This window comes from Coturnix japonica, chromosome 15 (genome assembly GCF_054131305.1).
Source record: "Coturnix japonica strain WE chromosome 15, WE-NBRP24, whole genome shotgun sequence".
NCBI lineage: Eukaryota > Metazoa > Chordata > Aves > Galliformes > Phasianidae > Coturnix > Coturnix japonica.
The window spans coordinates 11,108,859-11,129,546 of NC_140677.1; the positions used below are offsets into that span (position 1 = coordinate 11,108,859).

Sequence of the window (20,688 nt, forward strand, 5' to 3'; positions counted from 1 at the left end):
AGGAAAAAGAATAATGGAGGAGTCAGAGAATTCTTTTCATTATTTTCACCCACACTTATTTCCCAAACATACTAAATATGTTAAGAAAGCTTAATATTTTTCAAGAGTGGGGGGAAAAAGGAAGTTTAAAGCCCCCATTAACAGTTTAAGCCTAAGATTAGCATCCAAGAAATAAACAGCTCTATTTAATATACTGTAAGTGCCACAATATGACAGACACTGGCCTGTCACAGGCAATAAACATGGATCTAATTAGCAGCATTTGCAAGTATTTCTGTATTTCCAGCAAACTAGTTCATTACCTCCACTTCAGACAGCTTTCTGACCACTTCTATTTTCTCCTGTAGGACCCGCCTCAGGGACTCTTTGGCTGTTGTCTCATAGTTGTGTTTATCTTCTTGTAATGCTATAAGCTCTTTTCGTATACTGTCTTCTGTTTGATTCTGGAAATGCAATTTGAATACAAAAAATGTAAGTTAATACTTTGTTGATTAAATATGTGAGATTGTGCTAAAATCTGTTCTATTCCAAAATGTTCAGCAATTGCTAGTAGATGAGAAAACATTGCAGGTAAATCACTGAATAAGGATTCTTGACATGACTGGGTATAAACCACTTCCATGTACAACAGCGCACACCTGCAATTCTTTGATCATAGCAGAACTGTAATTTTTTGAGGCACAAAACAGAGTCAAGCCTAGGAGTCCTACTGTTAGACAAAGCCAAATGCTCTAAGGTCCCATCTGAGTGATCTCAGACAGGGCCTGCAAAAAATAAAATATCATCTAGGTAGTTGAGAGGAAGAAAAAAATAATTAAAGCATACATGGCCTGAATAACACACAAGTCAGAGAATTCTTTTTACTTTGCTTCTGAATGTCAGCATATGCACAATGCCTTTTTTCAAATCCATATTTGAAAAGAAAACAGGGCCGACAGATTGGTTACTTCTCACAGATGACAAATTCCTTTCCAGTATATGAAAAGAAAAACCAGTTTGGGCTCAAAAAATGCTGATAGATAACCATTTATCTAAACTTAAAATGATTCCATGAAATACAGAACAGCCCTACAATTTTCAGCCTAATCAGGTTAAAACTGCACAGCACAGTCCCACATGAGGAAGTTTGTGTTCATACTGCTTTCTTGAGCGTCTCATTTCAAAATACTTCAGAAGAGCTATCTTTCAGTATTCCAGTATGGAGTTGTACTAAATGAATTACCTACCTTTGAACATGCTTGTAACTGATTTCCCATAACCTCTAACCTTGATAGCAGCCTGTCTTCATCTATTAAAGCCTGGAAGAGAAGAAGTTTTACCTCATATTAGTATTAGTCATGGCAAAACAAATAAGCCATTTCAACAGAACACTGTATTTTAAGTAGATCCAGTGGACTTCTGCTTTAGAATTACATTACTGGAGTATTTATCACAGAAACGTAGAATGGCCTGGGTTGAAAAGGACCATAAAGATAATCTGTTTTCAACTCCCTGCCACAGGCAAGGTCCCACCAGCCCAGACTGCCCAGAGCCACATCCAGCCTGGCCTTGAACGCCTCCAGGGATGGGGCATCCACAACCTCCTTGGGCAACCTGTTCCAGTGCGTCACCACCCTCTGAGTGAAAAACTTCCTAATATCTAACCTAAACCTCCTCATCTCAGTTTAAAATCATTACCCGTCCAATCAATAATCAGTTAATCGATTAAATAATCAATTAATATCATTAAAAGTTATTGAATCTGTACATTAAACTTATTAAACATTGTCTTCTACAGTTTGAGAACCACAAAATGCTTTTTACTCTTTTCTTTTGTTTGTTTTCCAGGTTATTTATAAAGCAATAGAAACAATTTATACTTTGCTCCTTTTTCAGCCTATAAAGGGAAAGGATGCTTTCTGGTACCTGCCAACTAGTATCTGAAGCCTCTTGTGTAACAGCAAGTAGTCGCTGAAGGGTTGCCAGCTTCTGTTCCAACATTTGTTCCCGATGTAAGGCTTCCTACAATGAGATCAAGAGAGCCAACTGGTCAGTTCTGCTGGTGCAACTCAAAACAGAAGCAATAGCAAAGATACCAAATAACACTGAATTTAAAGGGAAAAAAAAAAGATTGTGAGCAGCGCACGCTGTCACATATTCAAAACTTCAGTAAAACCATCCCATTTTATTCACCCACACTTTCATTTGGATATTTCCATTAGAAAATGTTGTCTTACAATGTCAGGTTCCCAAAAAGGTTAATCTGTTCAAGCATACACTGCACATGCAGAGCACACACAGTAAACAGTTCCAAGACTTTTCAGTAATATGCCCACTCTGAACTTTTGTCACTAATTTCAGCAATAAAATTGATGCACCCACCAGAAGGCAGATTTGGCAGCTTCTGTGCACTGAGCTGCTAGTCCCTAAATCGGGTCACAGGAAATAAATGCCATGCAAGAATTGCTATTTGTGTTTGAATTTATTTTGGGTCAGCAAGGAATTTTTAACAATTCCAGGATACAAGAGTGAACAGACTGGTAAATAGCTCTGAATTTGCCCTCTTACAAAAGGGCATCTACCTGAGTTGCTTCCTGCTACTTCAGCAAATGCATCCAAAATTAATAAGTCTCAAAACCCATATCGTTAACTGGAATACAAATTGCCGTTACCATTACACCTTATATGAAAGCCATAGTTCATACTGCTCATTAAGAACCCCAGAAGCTTACATGGAGCTATGTTAGGTTCAATTATAACACTTCCTATATTGTTTCACTACAGAATAAGGTAAAGTGCTTTGTTCCTGCTTACAAACGGGAAGACAAAAATATACATTTTTGGTTACTTTTTAATCAGTCAGAGATTAAATATTTAATCCAATTAATGCTGCAATGAAAAAAATTACCTGTAGATACTGTGAAAGCTGAAACAATTCCTGAGAATACATACTGGGCGTGTTAGCAGCAACCTGAGAAATAAGAGAATTGATGAATCTAAACATTTCTGGATCTTTCATTAGACTCAGTTAAGGTAAGGTTCATAATTTAAATACAGTCAGGAAGGTAAATTTGTTATTGAACAAATGGAGCTTTCAATCATTTTGCATCTACTGTCATTTTAATTCAGGTTAACACAGAACTTCACCACTCATAGCACTCATGGCCACACCATGCTGTTGTCTTCACAAGCTTTTGAATCAAAGTAGCAAACAGCTTCACCTCAGCTCAAACAAAAGACAATCTGACAAAATCAATAAGGTGTACAAAGGTGAAGCCATGCAATCCTGGGACAAGTAGAAATCGGGCTGTCCAGAAATGACAACTTTCTCATATTCCAATTCAACATGCCTTGTTCCCCGCTCCTACCTCTCAAGATTTCATCACACATTTTCTGCTGACCTAACTCCATCTCCTTCACCGCTCCCTTTGCCCTTTACTTCACAGCTGGGCACTACCTTCATTACCACCTTAATGTATAATAACATTCTTGCTGTGTTTCTGCACCATCACTTCACTTGATTTTAATACAAATTCAATTGAAGAAAATTACGCTATTCAGTGCCTCGCCTCAGCCAGGCTTAAGAATGTCTGTTATTTTACCAAGTCTTACTTTAATTCCACACTTCTCCCAGTGCCAGAAACCATTCTGCATTTTGGGCTAAGGAGGTGGGGTGGTTCATTATTGCTGTTACCTACACTGATACCACTGAGAAACCATTTCCCACACAAGTACAGTACAATCCCCTGCAGAACTTCTGCCCTCACCATGCACTCACACTACGTACACTGCTTGAAGCCCTGGCTTAATGCAAGTGCCACGAGACTGATGACTTCGTAAAGAAGCTCCCTTAGTTTCCAAACATTTTGGTTTTTGCACTGAAAATGTTGATTCATTTGAACTTTAGTCAATCCTTCTTTTGTTTGTTTTGCTTTTACAGGCTAGACAATCAAATAACAGACACCTGTCCCAGGCTAGTAGTACCTAAGAAGAACTTTACAGTATCAAAACTGAGTTTAACAACTGCACTGTGCTTTATTGACTTTACAGCGAACAGATCTGGCTGTACCTGTATGACAGGAGTGCAGAGGTCTCTCAGTTTTCCTCTGGAACATACCAGAGCACTTCCTAGCCTGCTTTGTGCAACTCATCCCCCACGAGAGCAAGATAAAAGACAACAGACCTCATCCAAACACCAAACCATGAAACAGGATCTACTCTTGGGTCCCGCAGAACAGACCAAGTATCAAATTATGCAATACCCAACATCTGCTAATCGCAAACAGTATCTGGAAACTGAACCATCTCAATAGCACTGTGTTTTCTGAAGCCATGTTTCAGATGCCATACCCCATCTAAGAAGCCAAACTACCTTAAATATACACTTTGGTGCTGCTCCTCCTTCCCTACATAAATGCCACTCAAAATTTAAAACTAGTTCAAATCAGACCAGCAGGAAACACAGCTAAATGCAACTGGAATCCACACTCACTTCATCTGTTTAACAAGTCAGAAAACAGCACATGGTAGAATAAGGCAAAAACCAACAAATTAGTGAATTACCTTATCAACAGGACTTGGTAATGGAGCATGGATAACACTTGAAAACAAACAAAAAAAGAAAAAGTAAACACAAAGTATTTATGCTACAGAATATCAGTTCACAAATCACTGTGTGTTCCATCAAGATGCTTTGTAAGGTGATAAGACTGGAGAACTTACAATGTAATCATGTAAAAATGGTTAATACTCTGCTAGGGGCTATTTTTGAAGTTACAGAACTATTTTCAAGCTATAAATCAAGCTATAAACGTGTTCTAAAAATACATTTTACCAACTTTTACTTGGAGTAGGTCAATTTGGATGTGTAACTTCCATATTTGATATGTAACCATTTTAGTAAGGCTCCCACCAACCTACATGCACAGAACAACACTTCCAGGAAGGCAGCTGACCTGGTACTCTTGTTCACAAATTCACATGCAGTAACATTGTTTGGTAACTTCCACAGCTTTGTGCGATTACACATTTTCATCAGGAATCAAAACCCCACACCACACATCTCTAGCATTTCTTATTAGTGCATGCAATTACACTGAAGATTTCCCATACTGCTCTATTTTGACCAAGCTTTCCATGAAGCAAAATATAAAGCTTCACAGTAACAATGAACAGCTACACCATGAGGAAACATTACATTGCTTATCTGAAGAATATGAACAGCATTATGTGTACACGTGTCCAGAAACAGAGATATCAGCTTTGCATTAGGAGAGCCTATGTGCATTTAAAGGAACAGAAACAACAATGCCAAAGTATAAAAGAGGGAAGGAGAATGGCTCATTTGCTTCCTTTTGCTCCTATACTTTTGTTTTTAATATTCATTTTGGTATCCTGAGGAACAGCGAATCAGAGAATCCAACTCGCTAAGAACTTTTTTATGCTTTCAGAGCTGCCTCAATTTCTCAGAGTAACAATTGAATGAGATTTATTGTTCATAACGCCTGCAAAAGAAGCACGTTCTCAGTTATTTTATTTACTTGAACATATCCAAAGAAACTGTTTTTGTGCCAATTTTCAACGTAATATCCATAAAATCCTCACTACACAGAAGTCTAATTTTGCCATATGCAAACAGACGCTTATTCTTACTCAGATCGCAATCGAGCTTCCATTCCATCTGGAAGAAACAGTTTGATTGTGGAGACTATACATCCATGAGTAACTGAAAAGAAACAAACATCACATCATCATCATTTGTCACTATTCAATTGTAAGTCCCACGGTTAAAAATATGGTAACGGTCTTAAACTCTAATGCAGGTGAACAAGAAAAGGCAAGGAAGCCTTCAAGCACTGGTAGCTTGGTCTGTCTGCTCAATTTTCCTTGGGGAATGGAAACTTTACCATGGGAAACTCAAAGCGGTCACACTGGGTACTTGCTCCTGGCCTACCAAGCAGTTCCAACCCCAACGACTCCAAATGCAGCAAGGCCAGCATGACTTCTTTACCGCAGCGAGTTAAAGTGGTACATTTGGTTCATAAAAGGAAGGAGAGAATAATGCATCTTACCTGTGTTAATGGGAAGGCGGAAATATCAACAAAATAACGTGCTAGCTTTTCTGACACAAGTCTTGTGAACATACCCACAGACTTCAAAGGTGACACATCCAGTCTGTGCCACCAAACACTTCATCAATTGGAACTTGACAAGTAATCGCTATTCACAAACACAGCAATCAAAAGGGAGAGCAGAGGAAGCGTACATGAACAACACAGAAGCACACCCAACTCAGCACTCACAACACCAGCAGCATTCAGAACCATCCCTCTATCGCGAGGCGTTTGTATCATGTGTCTAAAGCAAACCATCCCAACAAGTGGCCATTCCTTTTGGAGGGACAGAGCATGCTTCCTTGGAACTGAATTTGGGATTATATGAACTGACAAAAGACACTAAAAAAATAAGAGAAGGAAACACAGTATTTGATCTTCAAGTATTCAAGATTCTTCAGACACTCTTTAAACACCAGGACTGATCCCTCTTCACTAAGTTTCCTCAAAACTGTACTGATACCATTTCCAAGATGACCCCAAACAACATCTAGCTGGGTTTTGCTGTTCTTCCTCCTCCTGTGCAGTGCTATGAATCGTCAAGTGCATCTTCTTGGTAACGTGGATGGAAAGATGGAATTTATTCCCAAAGCACTGCAGTAAGCTGGATGTGAGCATACGGCCCTCAATTGCTATACCTAATGAACTACCTACACTTGAGGCAGAGGTGCTCTACTTTCACAGTTATTAATATCAGTAAAATGGTTAATCTGGATTAGTATAAAAAGGACAATGGGTGTTTTAGGACAACGGCAGTACTCCAGGGAAAGGAGAGGTCTTTGAGGAAACTGCCACAAATAGAATCTAAAAATACAGGAGGGGTGATCCAACTAAACAGAGCTCTCCCTTGTGTTCAGCACTAAAAGCTACATACAACAGTGAAGCATCTGATTTGCTCCAGGACTGTGGTAAACTGCCCCAGTACAACAAGAAATGTACGTGCCAGGGAAGATCAGACCCATCTCATATTGGATAAATCCATGAGGTCTTTTTTGTGGCTCTGAGGAGCCCAAATAAAGGGTCTGTGCAATTCACAAATCTCTTGACAACACAACAAAAACCAGCAGTGCTATTATCTGTGGCATGCAACACTCAGACAGCTCACGCAGCAAAGGATCCTTCCCTTTACAGAGAGGAAACACTGATTTCAGGAAGAAAGTAGGAGGGTATCAAAAACCAAAGCTGACAAGGGGACAACCTTCACACTGTGCCACAAGATAACAGGATTCTTAAGTTTGCCCCTTTAATACACTCAAAACTAACTGCACTGAGAGCTGCAGAAGCTTTTTCCATATATTTAAAAAAAAGAGAGAGAGAAAGAGAGAGAAGAGATATGGGGGATTTAACAGAGGCTATAAATAGTGCCCGTAAGAAGATACTGCAGCATTTTGGATACTTTATAGAATAAAACTACAATGACATCACATACTATCCAGCTATCAAGTAACGACTAACGGGAAAAAACAAAGCCGAAAGGAAAGGAAAGGTACCGCAACAGACAGGACGGCGGCACAGCGATGGGCGGCCATGGCAGCAGGAATCGCGGCTCCTCCTGCCTATCGTTCGGTGATGCCGCACGCCCGCGCTCCCCCGCGCCCCGCACTCACCTCGGGCACACCTTCGTGCCGTACCGGGCCCGGGCTGCTGCGGGAAGGGAACGGAGGGAGCCGGGCCGGCTGCGCACGGCAGGGGGCGATCCGAGCCCGAGGAGCCGCGCCGGGACGACGGGAAACGGGGCTGCGAGCGGGGCAGCGCGCAGCGAGCTAATAGAGCCGCGTGGGACAGACGGCAGGGCTGCACTGAGGGGGAACGATGGGTTTGTGGGGTTTTTCTCTCGAAAGCTTTGCTTTGCACACAGACGGCCGTCCTGCAGCGGCACAGCTGGAGCAGACACCGGGCGAAGGGCGCCCGCTGCCCGCCTCGGTCCCGCTGCTGCCCGGTGCGGGGCTGGTGGTGGAGCGGCAGCGACTAAAAAGGAAGCGGCAGCGCTGCGAACATCCCCGGGCCTGAAAACGGCTTCAGCCCATCAGCACTACTTTATGTAAGACATCCCGAACCACACTGTGAGCGAGCCACGCTCCTCGAGACCCAATCAAGATCGAATTTGCAAGGAAATGACTTCCCAAAAGGCAGCCCGAACAATGACACGGAAATAAACATATTCCAGCGATGTTTACACAAATGGGAATTTACATAGGGAAGTTTGTGCTGCATAACGGCATATGGCAGAGTGCTGGGACGCCTTCTGCAGGGCAGGCATTATACAAATATCAGCATGCAAAATGGTCTCAAAGGGAACCACTAATTTAAAACCAGCTTCATGTCGGTGCTTAATTACGAGATTGAAGTGAACAGTAACATCTAAGATTACTCAGATGAACCAGGGGAGAAAAAAATGTGTTTGTCTGCATTCCAGCCGCATTCATGTGTAACCACTGTAACTGTGATGCAGCTGTTTCGTGCCCCTGCATGATGATACAATTCTCATTCATTGCTTGGGGAAGCACAGAGAACACAGACCTCGCACACTCTTCCTTATCAGCTGGCTCAGGGCATTGGGAGTGACGCTGAGTGTGGCTCCTGTCTTCAAAGCTGGGAAGAGCAAAGGAAGGCAGCAGAACCAGCCTGCTCTGTACTAATGCTCCGGCACAGGGGCTGTGTCATACTAACACAGAGCCAGAGGGAAGAACTGCTGCTGTCATTCCAATGAGCTTTCCATGGACTTTCACATAGGTTAATTGCAAATAATCACCAATAAAAACAAACAAACTCCATTTTTACCTTCTAAAAATGAAATTGTTTTAGGTCTAAATACACGTGAACAAATTTGGCCCCTTTAGTAAGGCCAGCCCCACTCGAAATACATAGTCCCAGGTTTAGCAGAGATGTAAAGGATCCCTTGGAGAGATATCCAAGGAATACTTGTATACTTGTAAAGTATTCCTTGGATATATCCACATATACTGCTATTGCTCGTTAATATTTGCACTCACATTACATGAAGTAATGTTTTCAGTAACTCCCAGACAATACCAACTAAACATCCAGGATTCCAAAACAAACAAACCCCTCAGCACTACACACACATCCCTGTACACACACACACTCTCACTACGCTTTTGAAACTGCTGTGTAAGTCAACTGAAATGAGAATGCATCCAAACGCCTGGTCCCATCCCAGCTCTGCATTTCCATCACCTATTGAAATGCACATAAGCACCCACACAGCCGCAGAAGAAGGTGGCCCAAGGAAACAAGCCAACTGAAAGACCCGGTGAGTGGGAGGAGGGACAGATTCAGTGCTTTCAGCGAATCCATTTCTTTACCCAGCATACCACGCAGTCACAAGACTCACTGCCAGCACAACGGAGGGAAGAGAAGCAATAAGGAAAACCTTTTCTTACAGTGGGAATACCATTTACTCTTAAAGATTACACTGCAGTAAGACAATGTAAGTACACTGGAAAAACAAACACAGAAAGTGATCCAAACCCCTTACCTTTCCGTGTGTTCTCCGTCACATCTACACCAAACTGGATGATGTCACCTGACATTATCTCACATGGTGGGCTCTCCTCAGACCCTCTACTCAGTCTCTGGCTATTAATAAAGGTACCATTACTACTTTTAGTGTCTTGAAGGTAGAACTGTAAAAACAAACAAAAAGAACATTTCGTTACCTGGAGAAATAAAACAAGTACGATGAAACAGAACCAGTAAAATTGAATTTGCTTTAAAATACAGCTTGATGCCCAGTGGAGAAGAGAATGAATGCATTAAACTCAAGATATTCTCCTCATGATGTAACACCTTCACACAGTCAACAAATGTTTTTATTTTTCAGTTGTTTGACACTACTGCCGGCATGGAAAGGATGACATCACCTTCCTTAGCAATACTTTTTGCTACACGTATGTAAGAATTTGTTCATCAGTATGAGGACTTCTACTGCACAAGGTGAAAGTGCCCGTGTTGCCCTAAACACGCTATAGGGAAAGCAAGGACTGAGAGTGAAAAGAAATGATTCTGAAGATGATGGAATTCAGGAGCTATAATAACACCTTACTGAAACTAAGGAAAACAACATCAGGGTGCTTTTACTTCTCAGGGAAACTAGTCCACACCATTATGTTAATCCTACGATTGATTCATCATCAGCTACCTTTGTAAATATCCATTTGTAGAGTTAATTAAAATTTAATAGCAAGTTACTGCATCTTAAGTGGCTTATGACACAAGGGGAACTGCCCCATCTAGGAGAGGCCACCTGGTAAGTGAGTCACTGGGTGAGACCTGATCAGCAGCATGAGAGGGACTGCCATGTTATTAGGTAGCCAGATGCAGCCCTTCTGAAGTGGGCCATGAGCAGTACTTCATGGCGACAGTGGTTATTAAAGGATCCTTATGGGACATGAGAAGTCCCTGACTTCCTGCACTTGGAAGGAAACTCATCAAGTAGAAGGTGGAAGGCCAAGTGCTGCCTCCAGAAATGAGCATATTCCCATGCCTTACCTATAAATGCAACTCAAGATTTTTTTTCCTTTGAGTATTCATTTAAACAAACAAACATGCTTTTGTTTTGTTCTATTATCACACTCCAAACCAACTAAATAAATAAGATATATATCTATATATCTCTATGCTGAAACCATTGAAGGAACACTTGGGTTTAAAAATGATGAGACCAGCACTAGTACTTTTCAAACCTCATGACTCCAAGCACATGACACAGATCTGACATGCTTATCTCCAGCACCTGACAGCTTCAGTGCAATTGGGTCCACAGGATGGGACTCAATACAGCAAACGAGGAAAATGCCAAAACAGGCAAACTCAGCTAAACGGAGGTAATGACAGAATGAAAAGCAGCACATGAAAGACTTCTACTCAAAGAGATATGGCTTTGATCTTAAGTCAGAAAAAAATAATAATCAATTAGTCATATGTCCATTAGGACGAATTATGGGCAGAACAAGAAATATTGGCTGTTTTCAGTGCATTAATCATCAGACCCATCCCCTCTAAACAGCACTCCGTGTTATAAAATATTATATATTGGTATAAATAATAGTTATATGGCTTTTGTGACAGTTTTAGGTTTAAAGTCAATCAAATTAATTAGCTCATTAATTTACTTGTCTGAAAGTATTCCACCCTCATGGTTCAGTGCAGAGAATTGCTTTTACTTCCTGTTTGCTTTCAATTAACGTTCTGCTCCTTTTGAAAATCCTTCTGTTATGAAGAAGTGAGTCACAGGCAAGGAGAAACAAACATGTTTATGCTTACCTACCCCACCCTTTTATTTCCTACACATAATACCTGCTGCCTCTTAGTCCTCTACATTTTGGATTTGTGGATGCCAATGTATTTCTGCAGCATCCACAGATGGAGCATTGAAAACACAGCACAGAAAAACACAGGAGAGTTACCATGGGAAATGAAATGCAACACACCATCAGCAATGCTAAACTCACAAATTCCATGTGGAATGAAACAAGTGTAAATAAACAGCTATAATAAATACAAATTCCATTTTACATTATCACATTGATGTCCATTTAAGTGCACGCTACTAAATTTCATCACGTACACTTTAGAAAAGCGATGCTATTAAAATGCCTCAAAGCCTTTACAAACAGGATTAAAGCACTACTCCCTGCATCTAGCAAAGAAATAATAGACACCAGCTTATTAACACGTTGCTGGTGCTAAGCAGAAACGCACTGACTTCAGCACTTAAGAAGAAGAATTCAGCCATCCCACCTTTTATAGAATCCTGAGACACTCACTTCTGTACATTAACTACTATTTATGGCAGCATACTGTATTTAATACAGCATTATGTACTCCGTGTACTAGGTGGGCTCTCCAGTTTGCATAGTGCCTGTTACCAGCTCCTGTGTAATGCAGTGCCATCCATGAAGGCACCCCTGCTTACAGTGCATACCGCCCAGGTCCAGCAGCAGTGCCGGCTTTGACACAACCAAAGGCATTTCTCTGCCCCGTGCTCAGTGCAGTCACACCACCACCTCCACCGCTGCACTGGCTCAAGCACTGTTAGCCCCAGCAAACCAGTTTGGAGAGCTGACGCAAACTCTGCTTAACCTGGTAGTGCCAGAACAAAGGGCAGTATGTGCAGCCCTAATTACACCTGGTTTCGTAATTCACATCTCCCTCCAGAACAAACTAAAAACTCAGCTCTCTTGTGCCTTACATCAGGGCTGAGTGCAGCTGGGACAGGTGAGGGCAGAACCTTTGAAGACTGTTAAAGATTTACTGCACCTTTAATTCAGACAATGATACGTGTGGCTCCAATGGCTCTTTCCCCTCCATCTGAGGCAATGTACAACTATTTAAGAAACTTACTTTCCAGTATCATAATGCCTTCTCAGACAGAGAAACAAATTCTAGTCCATGTTATGATGTGGTCACTTATGTTTTCATGGTTGTTTGCATCCTCTCTCATTTATACCTCATTAATTAACTCACTTAATTGCCCTTATCATGCTGCTTCCACTAAATTTAAGATGTTACTTTGAAATCAAGCTTCCCCAGGACAGCCCATATTAGTTAGAACCTCCTTAGGGGACTTCCAAAGTATTAGAATTTTGTTTCCACGGTGTTTTACAAGGTATTATGTGGTATTGATCATACTCGAGGTTTCTGCTGAGCTTCGCAAACTGAACAAAATTACCTCCTCTGCTTCGACCTACGTGACAGAAAAACCTTACACCAGTGAAGTCCCACCGCTTTTTAGGTCAATGACTCAGAGTACCAACAGCTTGCAGATCACAGTCTACATTTTACTTCTGTGCACAGACAGTGTATGGATTCTTGGTGATATGAGGGAGTCAGAAAATTGCAATGATCCAGATTGTAGCTTTACACATGGAACGTAGGAGAATTTTCAAAGAAATAAAACCAAACCAAATAAACAACCATTCTGCTTAATAGCCACCACAGAACTAACACACTATTTCCAGGAGGGAGGCTTAAGATAATTCCTTACTTAGCCAGATGAGTGAGAAAGTAAGATGTCAATTTCTGGCTTTTTTTGTGTTTGTTTTCCCCCACGCCATGTGCTGTTCTGGTATTGCATGAGACATTGCTGAGGGAACTCAAAAGACAAACGATGGGCTCAGAGATGCAATGGAAATCTTGAAAAGAAAGAAGCACGCTCTTTCAGTAGCTTAATTACATCGATTTCGTTACGGTACAAGTGATGCATTTTGTTTTAGCCTCTTCCTACAAAACTTGCTTTTAGCAACCACTCCCTTCTATACCTTCATTTTGACTCTATACAGCATTTCTTTCAACCCACCACATTACATCACTAAGGATCAATCCAGAAATTTAACATGAAGCTCTAGAATTAGCCAAAGAAATCAAGAATGAACTCGTTAATTAACTCACTAAAATTAACATTTTAGCTTTCTCAGAGCAAGATAAAAATCTCCAAAACCAGCCATGTATGGTAAATGATCACACATTCAGAAGCCCAAGGCCAGACTTCTCCTGCTACAGAGCTGTTGGTTACATGGCACAAGGTAAAGATGGAAATGAAGGCTTCACATAGAGGACAAAAAGAAATCAGTGTTTAAAAAGTGTTCTATAAATGAGTTATCGATCATTCAAATAGTGGGCTTTTTTTTCCAAAAATTCTTACAATAACCACTCCAAGTTCAACACAATGTACAAAAACACCCTGAAGCCTCTTCCAGGATGGAAATACACCAATACTGCAGGAAGCAGCATGTAAAAAACAGTGATCATCCTGATTCACAGAACATTTGCAATCACTACATAAAGCCTCCCTTTTCCATTTGAAGAGCACATTACTGCTACTCCATCAACTTGAAACATCTGTTCAGGGCAATTACACTGAAAATCATAGAGAATTACTGAAGAACTGAGGGAATTCATCTACACAGATGTGAGATTCACTCCATGAATGGAATGAAATCTACTTCTATAAATGCAGACACAGACCGCAGCACACGCTTGTATGCCACCCTTGTTCCATTGCTACACTGCAATTGCTACACAACAAGAGGCACCAAAATATAGGCCATTGTGTCCTTACAAAAGTCAACCATCAGTACACTCAATACATCTTCACTGCCTATGCTGTTACAGATATACAAAGAGCCTCCCAAGTCTCAAGGCATTAGTTTAGTCCAGAAAGATCAAAATATGTCAAATTCTGATGCTGAGGAGCTGACAAGTTCATCTTTTTGTTATACTGAGAATGAGAAAGGAGAAGCAATGGTGACACCTACAGTAATAAAGCCATTCAATTCTACACCAAAAGTCAACAGGTTCTTCACTTGGCTCATGCTAGAGATGAGATAGCAATCATTGAACAATTAATGCTGGTAGTACAAATGCACTGGACTAAAGCCAGCACTCACATGTAGCAAATAAATGGGGATCTAAAAATTGCAATACTCCAAAATTGATTGAGACACAACTGTGCAGACCTGTCTCATACTAAGTACTCTACTAAGAAGTGAATTATTTTGGCTTTGTACAATCTCCATTACAAACAAGTATCTTAGAACGAGACAAACCAATATGGCCAACATTTATCACACTGCAGCCAGAAGGTTTCTTTTCCCATACAGTTAGTAGGTCACTTTACATTCCTTCAAATATTAATACTGAGTGCTTTCTGGATGTGGGAGCAGCAGTTTCACTAGCGGAGCACACTGTGCTAACCACAACAAATTCCAGGTTGATCCTTTGGCTGTAAGATAGATGACAGAAGTTCAAATGCTAAATTATCTCCAGATTCAAATGATTGAGTTCCTCATTCTGGTCTGCTTAGACACATCCTAAATTCCTTTCCACTCACTCGCTAACTCCACCCACCTATCAAGGAAGTAAAAGTATTTTTCTCCATAAGCAAGCATAATTCGCAGGGTGGGGTACATCAAGCAAAACTGCTTTTCTATTTAGTTTTATGTTAGTTAAACACGTGGATCTAATAGCTCTTTGCTCATTGAACTACTTGGAAACAAAACCAGTGCTTTAATTTGTGAGATCTCAGCAGACCAGTTCTGAAATGATTCTAGCTACCCATGGCAGACACAGCCAGTGAAATGCAGGGAGGCAGCTGAGGAGAGGGAGGGAGCAGGGAACGTGTCCTTCTGCTGACCGAGAGCTCTGTCCTGTTCCCACCTTGAAGGTTTGTTGACTGTACTACCAGGACAACCCTGCTGGCCGCTCATACCTGTTGTCAAGCAAAATAAACTGTAGCAGTAAAAGCAGCTTCGTGCCAGCATAACTGAGTCTGGTTATAAACAGACAACCTTTTCTGGATGTAGCTGAAGTGCTCTGAAGTATGAATTGCTTTGCTGCTTGCCATGCCCCGATAGCTTGAGTGCTCTCAAATTCACTGCAGGCCTCGTGTTCAGCTCAGCTTTTGTTTGCGTGATCTCAGCAGGCTTTGCCTGAAATGGGCACAGGGCTGTCTAGGATTGGAAGGCCAGGGAGGAGGAAGCACAGCTGGGACAGGGCAGCACCGAGCAGCCAGACCCCAACAGCTCCAGCTGTGCTCAGTACTCAGCCACAGGTTATACTCATGTTCTCCTTTGTATGGAAAGGTCACCTCTCTCAACAGAACTGAGCAGACACTTCCAGGCGTGCCATACCCAATAATAATTTGGTCAGGACCTTCCTTTTGATGCACCGTGCCACAGTGCTTACTTTAGCAACTGAGTTCTGAATCTACACTTAGCAGAATTTTCAATAACGATACACTGTAAGTTTTCATGTACGCACACACTAAGACCAAACAAAACCAACCACATTACAGTGTGTTTGCAGAGAAATACCACCTCTATGTCAGGCCCATCATGCGGCACAACTGACTTTCTAAACCAGCATTAAACCCCCATGTTTGCCAGCAGCTGTAACGACCTGGAGAAGGAAAGCTCAGGACCCAAGGTGACCACAGCCAATAGCACTGTACTGTTCTCCAGTACCCACTGCAGCCCACGTCATCTGCTTTGGATGAGGAAAATTCAGAAATGGGATGCCAAACATTTATTTTAAAAGGATTATTATTATTATTATTATTATTATTATTGTTATTATTGTTATTATTGTTATTATTTTTATATTAGGAAACAGTCACTGTTAACAGAAATGCTATTCAAGAGCCTTAGCAATACTTTGTATTCCACACGACAGTGTTTAAGTGACAGCTCATACCAGGAGAGGTGCTTGAACTTAGGGGCTGAACTCTCATCCCATGCTCTGCACTAAAGGCGTCTGAGTCTGGGCTTTTCTGTTACTATTGTTTTTTGAACTAGAACCAACAAGAACAGAATCACCATCAGGAAGGCAGGTTATCCTTGCTAACCCACCTGCCCTCCTGCTCCTCTAGCAGAGCTGCTGACACACTCTTAACCTCACACACTACTTTGAGAAGCAATTTATACTCCAGTTTGAGAGCTATGAATTTAAAAACACCCCAATTTTCACATTCTGTAACTGCAAATCGTAGTAAAACTCCCCGTCACAGAAGAATGAGTCCTGAATGCACTTTATTACACTGTAACACCTCATACCTCAATAAGCATTCATGTAGACGGCTGCTGCTGTAGGATGTGATATGACACAACCCCAGGCACCACGCACAATACCACTGCTTTTACTGAATAAAGTTGTCTGTGGTGATCCAACAATGAGGAATAAATGGTTCAAAAAGGCAGAAGTTACTCAGCAACACCAGCCCATCCTCAGACCATACAAGTGATCCAGAGATGCACACACCATCCAAAGGAACAAGATGACGAGATGCTCCGGAAAAAAAGCCTTTTTTAACCCCAAATGTGAGCACAGTGTGCAAAAATAGATCTCTCTCCATCAATGTCGCTAGTTTTGATGCAAAAGGCTATTTTTAAAAAGATGAGATCTAGAAGAAGAGTTCTAATCGAGAAGTAATTTGGTTTATATATAGCTGACTGACTCGCTACAGTAAGACATCTGTCACCATAGTTACTAATTACCGGTCTTTAAAATACCTCTTTTTACTTAACTTTTTGTCCTTAGGTTTCACAAGAATTCTCCCAAATCAGCCTTTGGCTATGAACGCTGGTCAGCTTCATATCAACAAGAAAAAAACCTCGATTAATTCTCCTCACAGCTGCATCTTAAAGTCTGTCACCCCACATACATGGTGCTTTGAAACCTCCTCTTGTAAGATAATCACAGAATAGATGAAGAACACTGACAGCCTCAGAAAAGGAGGTGCAATCCCATTCTCAAAACAGACAAAGCAGAAACGTTCCTGCCAAGCACCCCTCAGCTCACTGCTCATCTGTTGTAATTGTCTTGAGAGGAAAAAGGAAATAAACTTCCATCTGCACTGCACCCGATGCTGAGATATTTTAACACATCTTGATGCTTCAAGCTCTACTTTAAAATAAATGAACAATAAAGTGCAATTCCCAGAAAAAAATTACATCGTCCTGAGATGTTCAACTTGACTCATCAGAATACAAAAGCAACATAATGAAGAGACTTAACTCTGCATTATTGGTGTCGTTGATGACAGCATCCTATACAACATACAGGTACTTGGAAAAAGCCTCCGTAGCTCCGCATTACCTGGCTGGTGTTGGGGACTCAAACTACTGCATTAAAGCAGGTTTTCCAACAGATACTGTACTTGTTGCCATGTAAGTTGTTCTGCTCTGCTTCATTAAGAAAGCTCATTCTCTTGTTACACAAGACACGTCCTTGGCTATGTATCATTGGCACTGATTACTCTGTATAATTTACATCAACTTCTATCACCATGGCACTCAGACTTACCCTGGGGAGAACACACCAGCAATGCACCTTTCTGACATGTTACGATGCTCTCTCTATTAATCAGTTATGGCTTTAAAATCAAGAAAGAAGAAGACTCAATAGGCCACAACCCAAAAAATTCACACTTGTTTAGGACAGCCACGTAAAATAACACAAGAGCTCCAACATGCAAATTCTTGCAGAAATATTCCATCGTGATTCCCTTGCAGGAATACTTTCCTCTAAAACCAGACTAAAGCCAAATACTTTTGTATTTGATCTCTTCCAGTCTTAAATTCTAAGAGGCTGACACTAGTAAAGCTTTGCGCTAACAGAAAATAAACCCAAGGATTCATAACACTTATTAAAAGAAATGCTGAATTGTTTTAGTAAGAAAATGCTGAGGGACAGGCAGAACTGATAGAACAAGCAGAAAATGAATGAAAGAATGGCTTAAAAAATGAAGTCTTTGAATACTAACAGGATCTTGCAAAGGAGACTATTAGGACAAGAAACTCAACGCTAACATTATCTATTTTTTCTGCTTCCTCAGAATTCCTGAAGTAATCAGACAACTCAATTATATATATACTTTTTTTTTTTTAATTACCAAAAATGGAGATTTTAGTTTAGAAGTTTGATCGAATTCCTGTCAGCAATTATATTTTTCAGTTGCAAGCTAAATGGAAAACAACAGAAGCCAACAAGGTTACCCGATAGTTCACCAGATGAAGGGCCAGACGAGAAAATCTCCCCTATGGAATCAATTAGATGGAGGCAGGAAGGTAACCCATCAACAAACTCAAACTCCCAGCACAATCCCAGGCGTTTGGAGGTCGGTGCAGTACTGCAAAAGCTGCCCAACTATCTTGCACACACTGAAGTTTCTCCCTTGAGTTAATCATTACATCGACGCTCCTCTGCTCCTCTTCTCACGTGTTCGCTTTTTAACTGTACAGAGAATAAAGGGAGTATCTGCTGCAACTACTGCAACCTTTCCCCACTTTTATTCCTTCCACATAAGGCACTGCTGTGTTTACCTACCATCATTAATTCCACACTACTGCTGTTTTATGACAGCAAGACCTCCCAGTGATCACACATTCAGATAAGAAAAAGACAAACCACATTGGATTCCACAAACACATCCAAACACAACTGTGGTGTGGTAAGCAGTTTTCTCATTAATACTTAAAGAAAACTTGTAAAAACCTCGATAAACTTACAAAGAAGCTGCCTCCCTTTCAGCAAGGGACTTCTTTTCATTCTGTGTTTTGAACTTCACTATTCTGTACAGAGAACTAATGTAATTAACTGGAAGCAAAACACTGTCAGAAGGGTGCGGCTCCACCCGAAGACGGAAAATTCATTTTCCAGATAGAGGAGAAATTTGACAACTGGGAGTTTATTTGTACCGCAAGCATTGCCAAGCTGTACCTCCAGCAAAGGGAGAGCGAACACAGACTGGGAGGGAGCTGAGCTTATGTGCAGCTCAATCTTCAGTCAAGAATTCTGAAGCAAGCAGCAATTGGAAGCTGGTATTCACAAAACAAAAGGCAGGTTATTCCGTGCTCCTCTGAGATCTATGAGTGAGCAATAACAGAAGTTATTTTTTAATGCACATTTTTTAAAGCTTAAGGAAAAACAGGCCTGGAGCATGTGTGTGCTTATCGGGATGAGTCTGCCAGTAACATGACAGAATAGGAGCAGGTTTGGGATAAGTGATTTTCAGGTGCCCAGCCAGGCGCTGTGGGGATGGCAGTGGGAGTGCACAGAGCTGTGATGTGTGTGTGCTCAGCGGCACACGCGGTGACTCACCAGTTATACCAGACTTAGTCAAGGGCAAAAATCACATACAGGGTACGCTGGGTTTACAGATTAAAAGGTTTGCAAACGTGGCACAGCTTCCCACACAACGCCTTTTCCTTAGTTATATGCCACCACTTCCACAAAGTCAGCAGGGACATCACGCTGATAACACTGTGCCCATGACTTTCATTCTTCAGATGGGGTAAAGAAACCCAAACGCCTTTTGAAGTCTCCTGGTCAACAAAAGAAGTGCTTTCCACATATGGCAGGAGCAGAAGAGCAGGCCGGCAGCCCAGCAGTGGGACAGGCAGCCACAGCAGCCTGCTCATGTCACACACAGCACCCAGCCGTGCAGCTCTGCACCCCATGTGCCACACTTCTTTCTGAAGCAAAGCAAACATCAACTTCAAAAAGAACTTCTTCCAAGTTCCACTTGTTCAACACTGTCAAAAAAACACCCCCACTCCTGCACTGTACAATGGTCAGAGCACAATGTAATATTGCTCTTATCAGCACCATAATCGTTTTGCTATCTAAACCTGAGCTGCAACCACTAGAGGGCAATTGCATACACTCAGATTCAATTTTAGTAAAGTGAACCAATTCTGTGCTTTTTTCACCTATCAGAAGACAAGCAGTCTTCTGGTTTATTTTCTGAAAGTATTTTTCGCAATGGAAGTGGCATTAATTGTACTTGTCTATACTGTGAACTCCATCTTTGCAGTCTAAAGCCCTTACACATGAACTACAGCACTCACAGTACTTCTCAGACTTGAAAAATAGGTTTCTCAGCCTCAGTGTTCCTGCTACTGAAGTTATGTAAGCTACTGCAATTCCATTCAGAATAAGTAAGCACGTTTAACAATCAGAGGTGTCGAAGCCTTTTCAGATTAAACATAGGAAGTGAACTTCCTATCAATGGTGAAAGCACATCTAACCAGAAGAGAGACATGCTCCAAAAGAGCCAGAATTGCCACGTGAATTT

The 20,688-nt window shown here is 41.3% G+C and overlaps 1 protein-coding gene across 34 annotated transcripts in view; it reads right to left on the reverse strand.

Moving 5' to 3' along the window:
* SLMAP (sarcolemma associated protein) overlaps window positions 1-20,688 on the reverse strand; it is a 69,779-nt gene that overhangs the window by 35,265 nt on the left and 13,826 nt on the right. For 32 of the 34 annotated variants that reach the window (XM_085516402.1, XM_085516385.1, XM_085516381.1 and 29 more), the window contains 7 exons: window positions 9,592-9,739; window positions 5,632-5,704; window positions 4,543-4,579; window positions 2,888-2,950; window positions 1,906-2,001; window positions 1,227-1,298; window positions 303-443 (listed from right to left, as the gene is read on the reverse strand). In XM_085516402.1, the coding sequence (XP_085372528.1) occupies window positions 303-443; window positions 1,227-1,298; window positions 1,906-2,001; window positions 2,888-2,950; window positions 4,543-4,579; window positions 5,632-5,704; window positions 9,592-9,739 (630 nt within the window). Of the gene's footprint in view, window positions 1-302; window positions 444-1,226; window positions 1,299-1,905; window positions 2,002-2,887; window positions 2,951-4,542; window positions 4,580-5,631; window positions 5,705-9,591; window positions 9,740-18,607; window positions 18,741-20,688 lie in introns of those variants that run through there. The other 2 variants (XM_085516408.1, XM_085516411.1) reach the window with 2 other exon arrangements.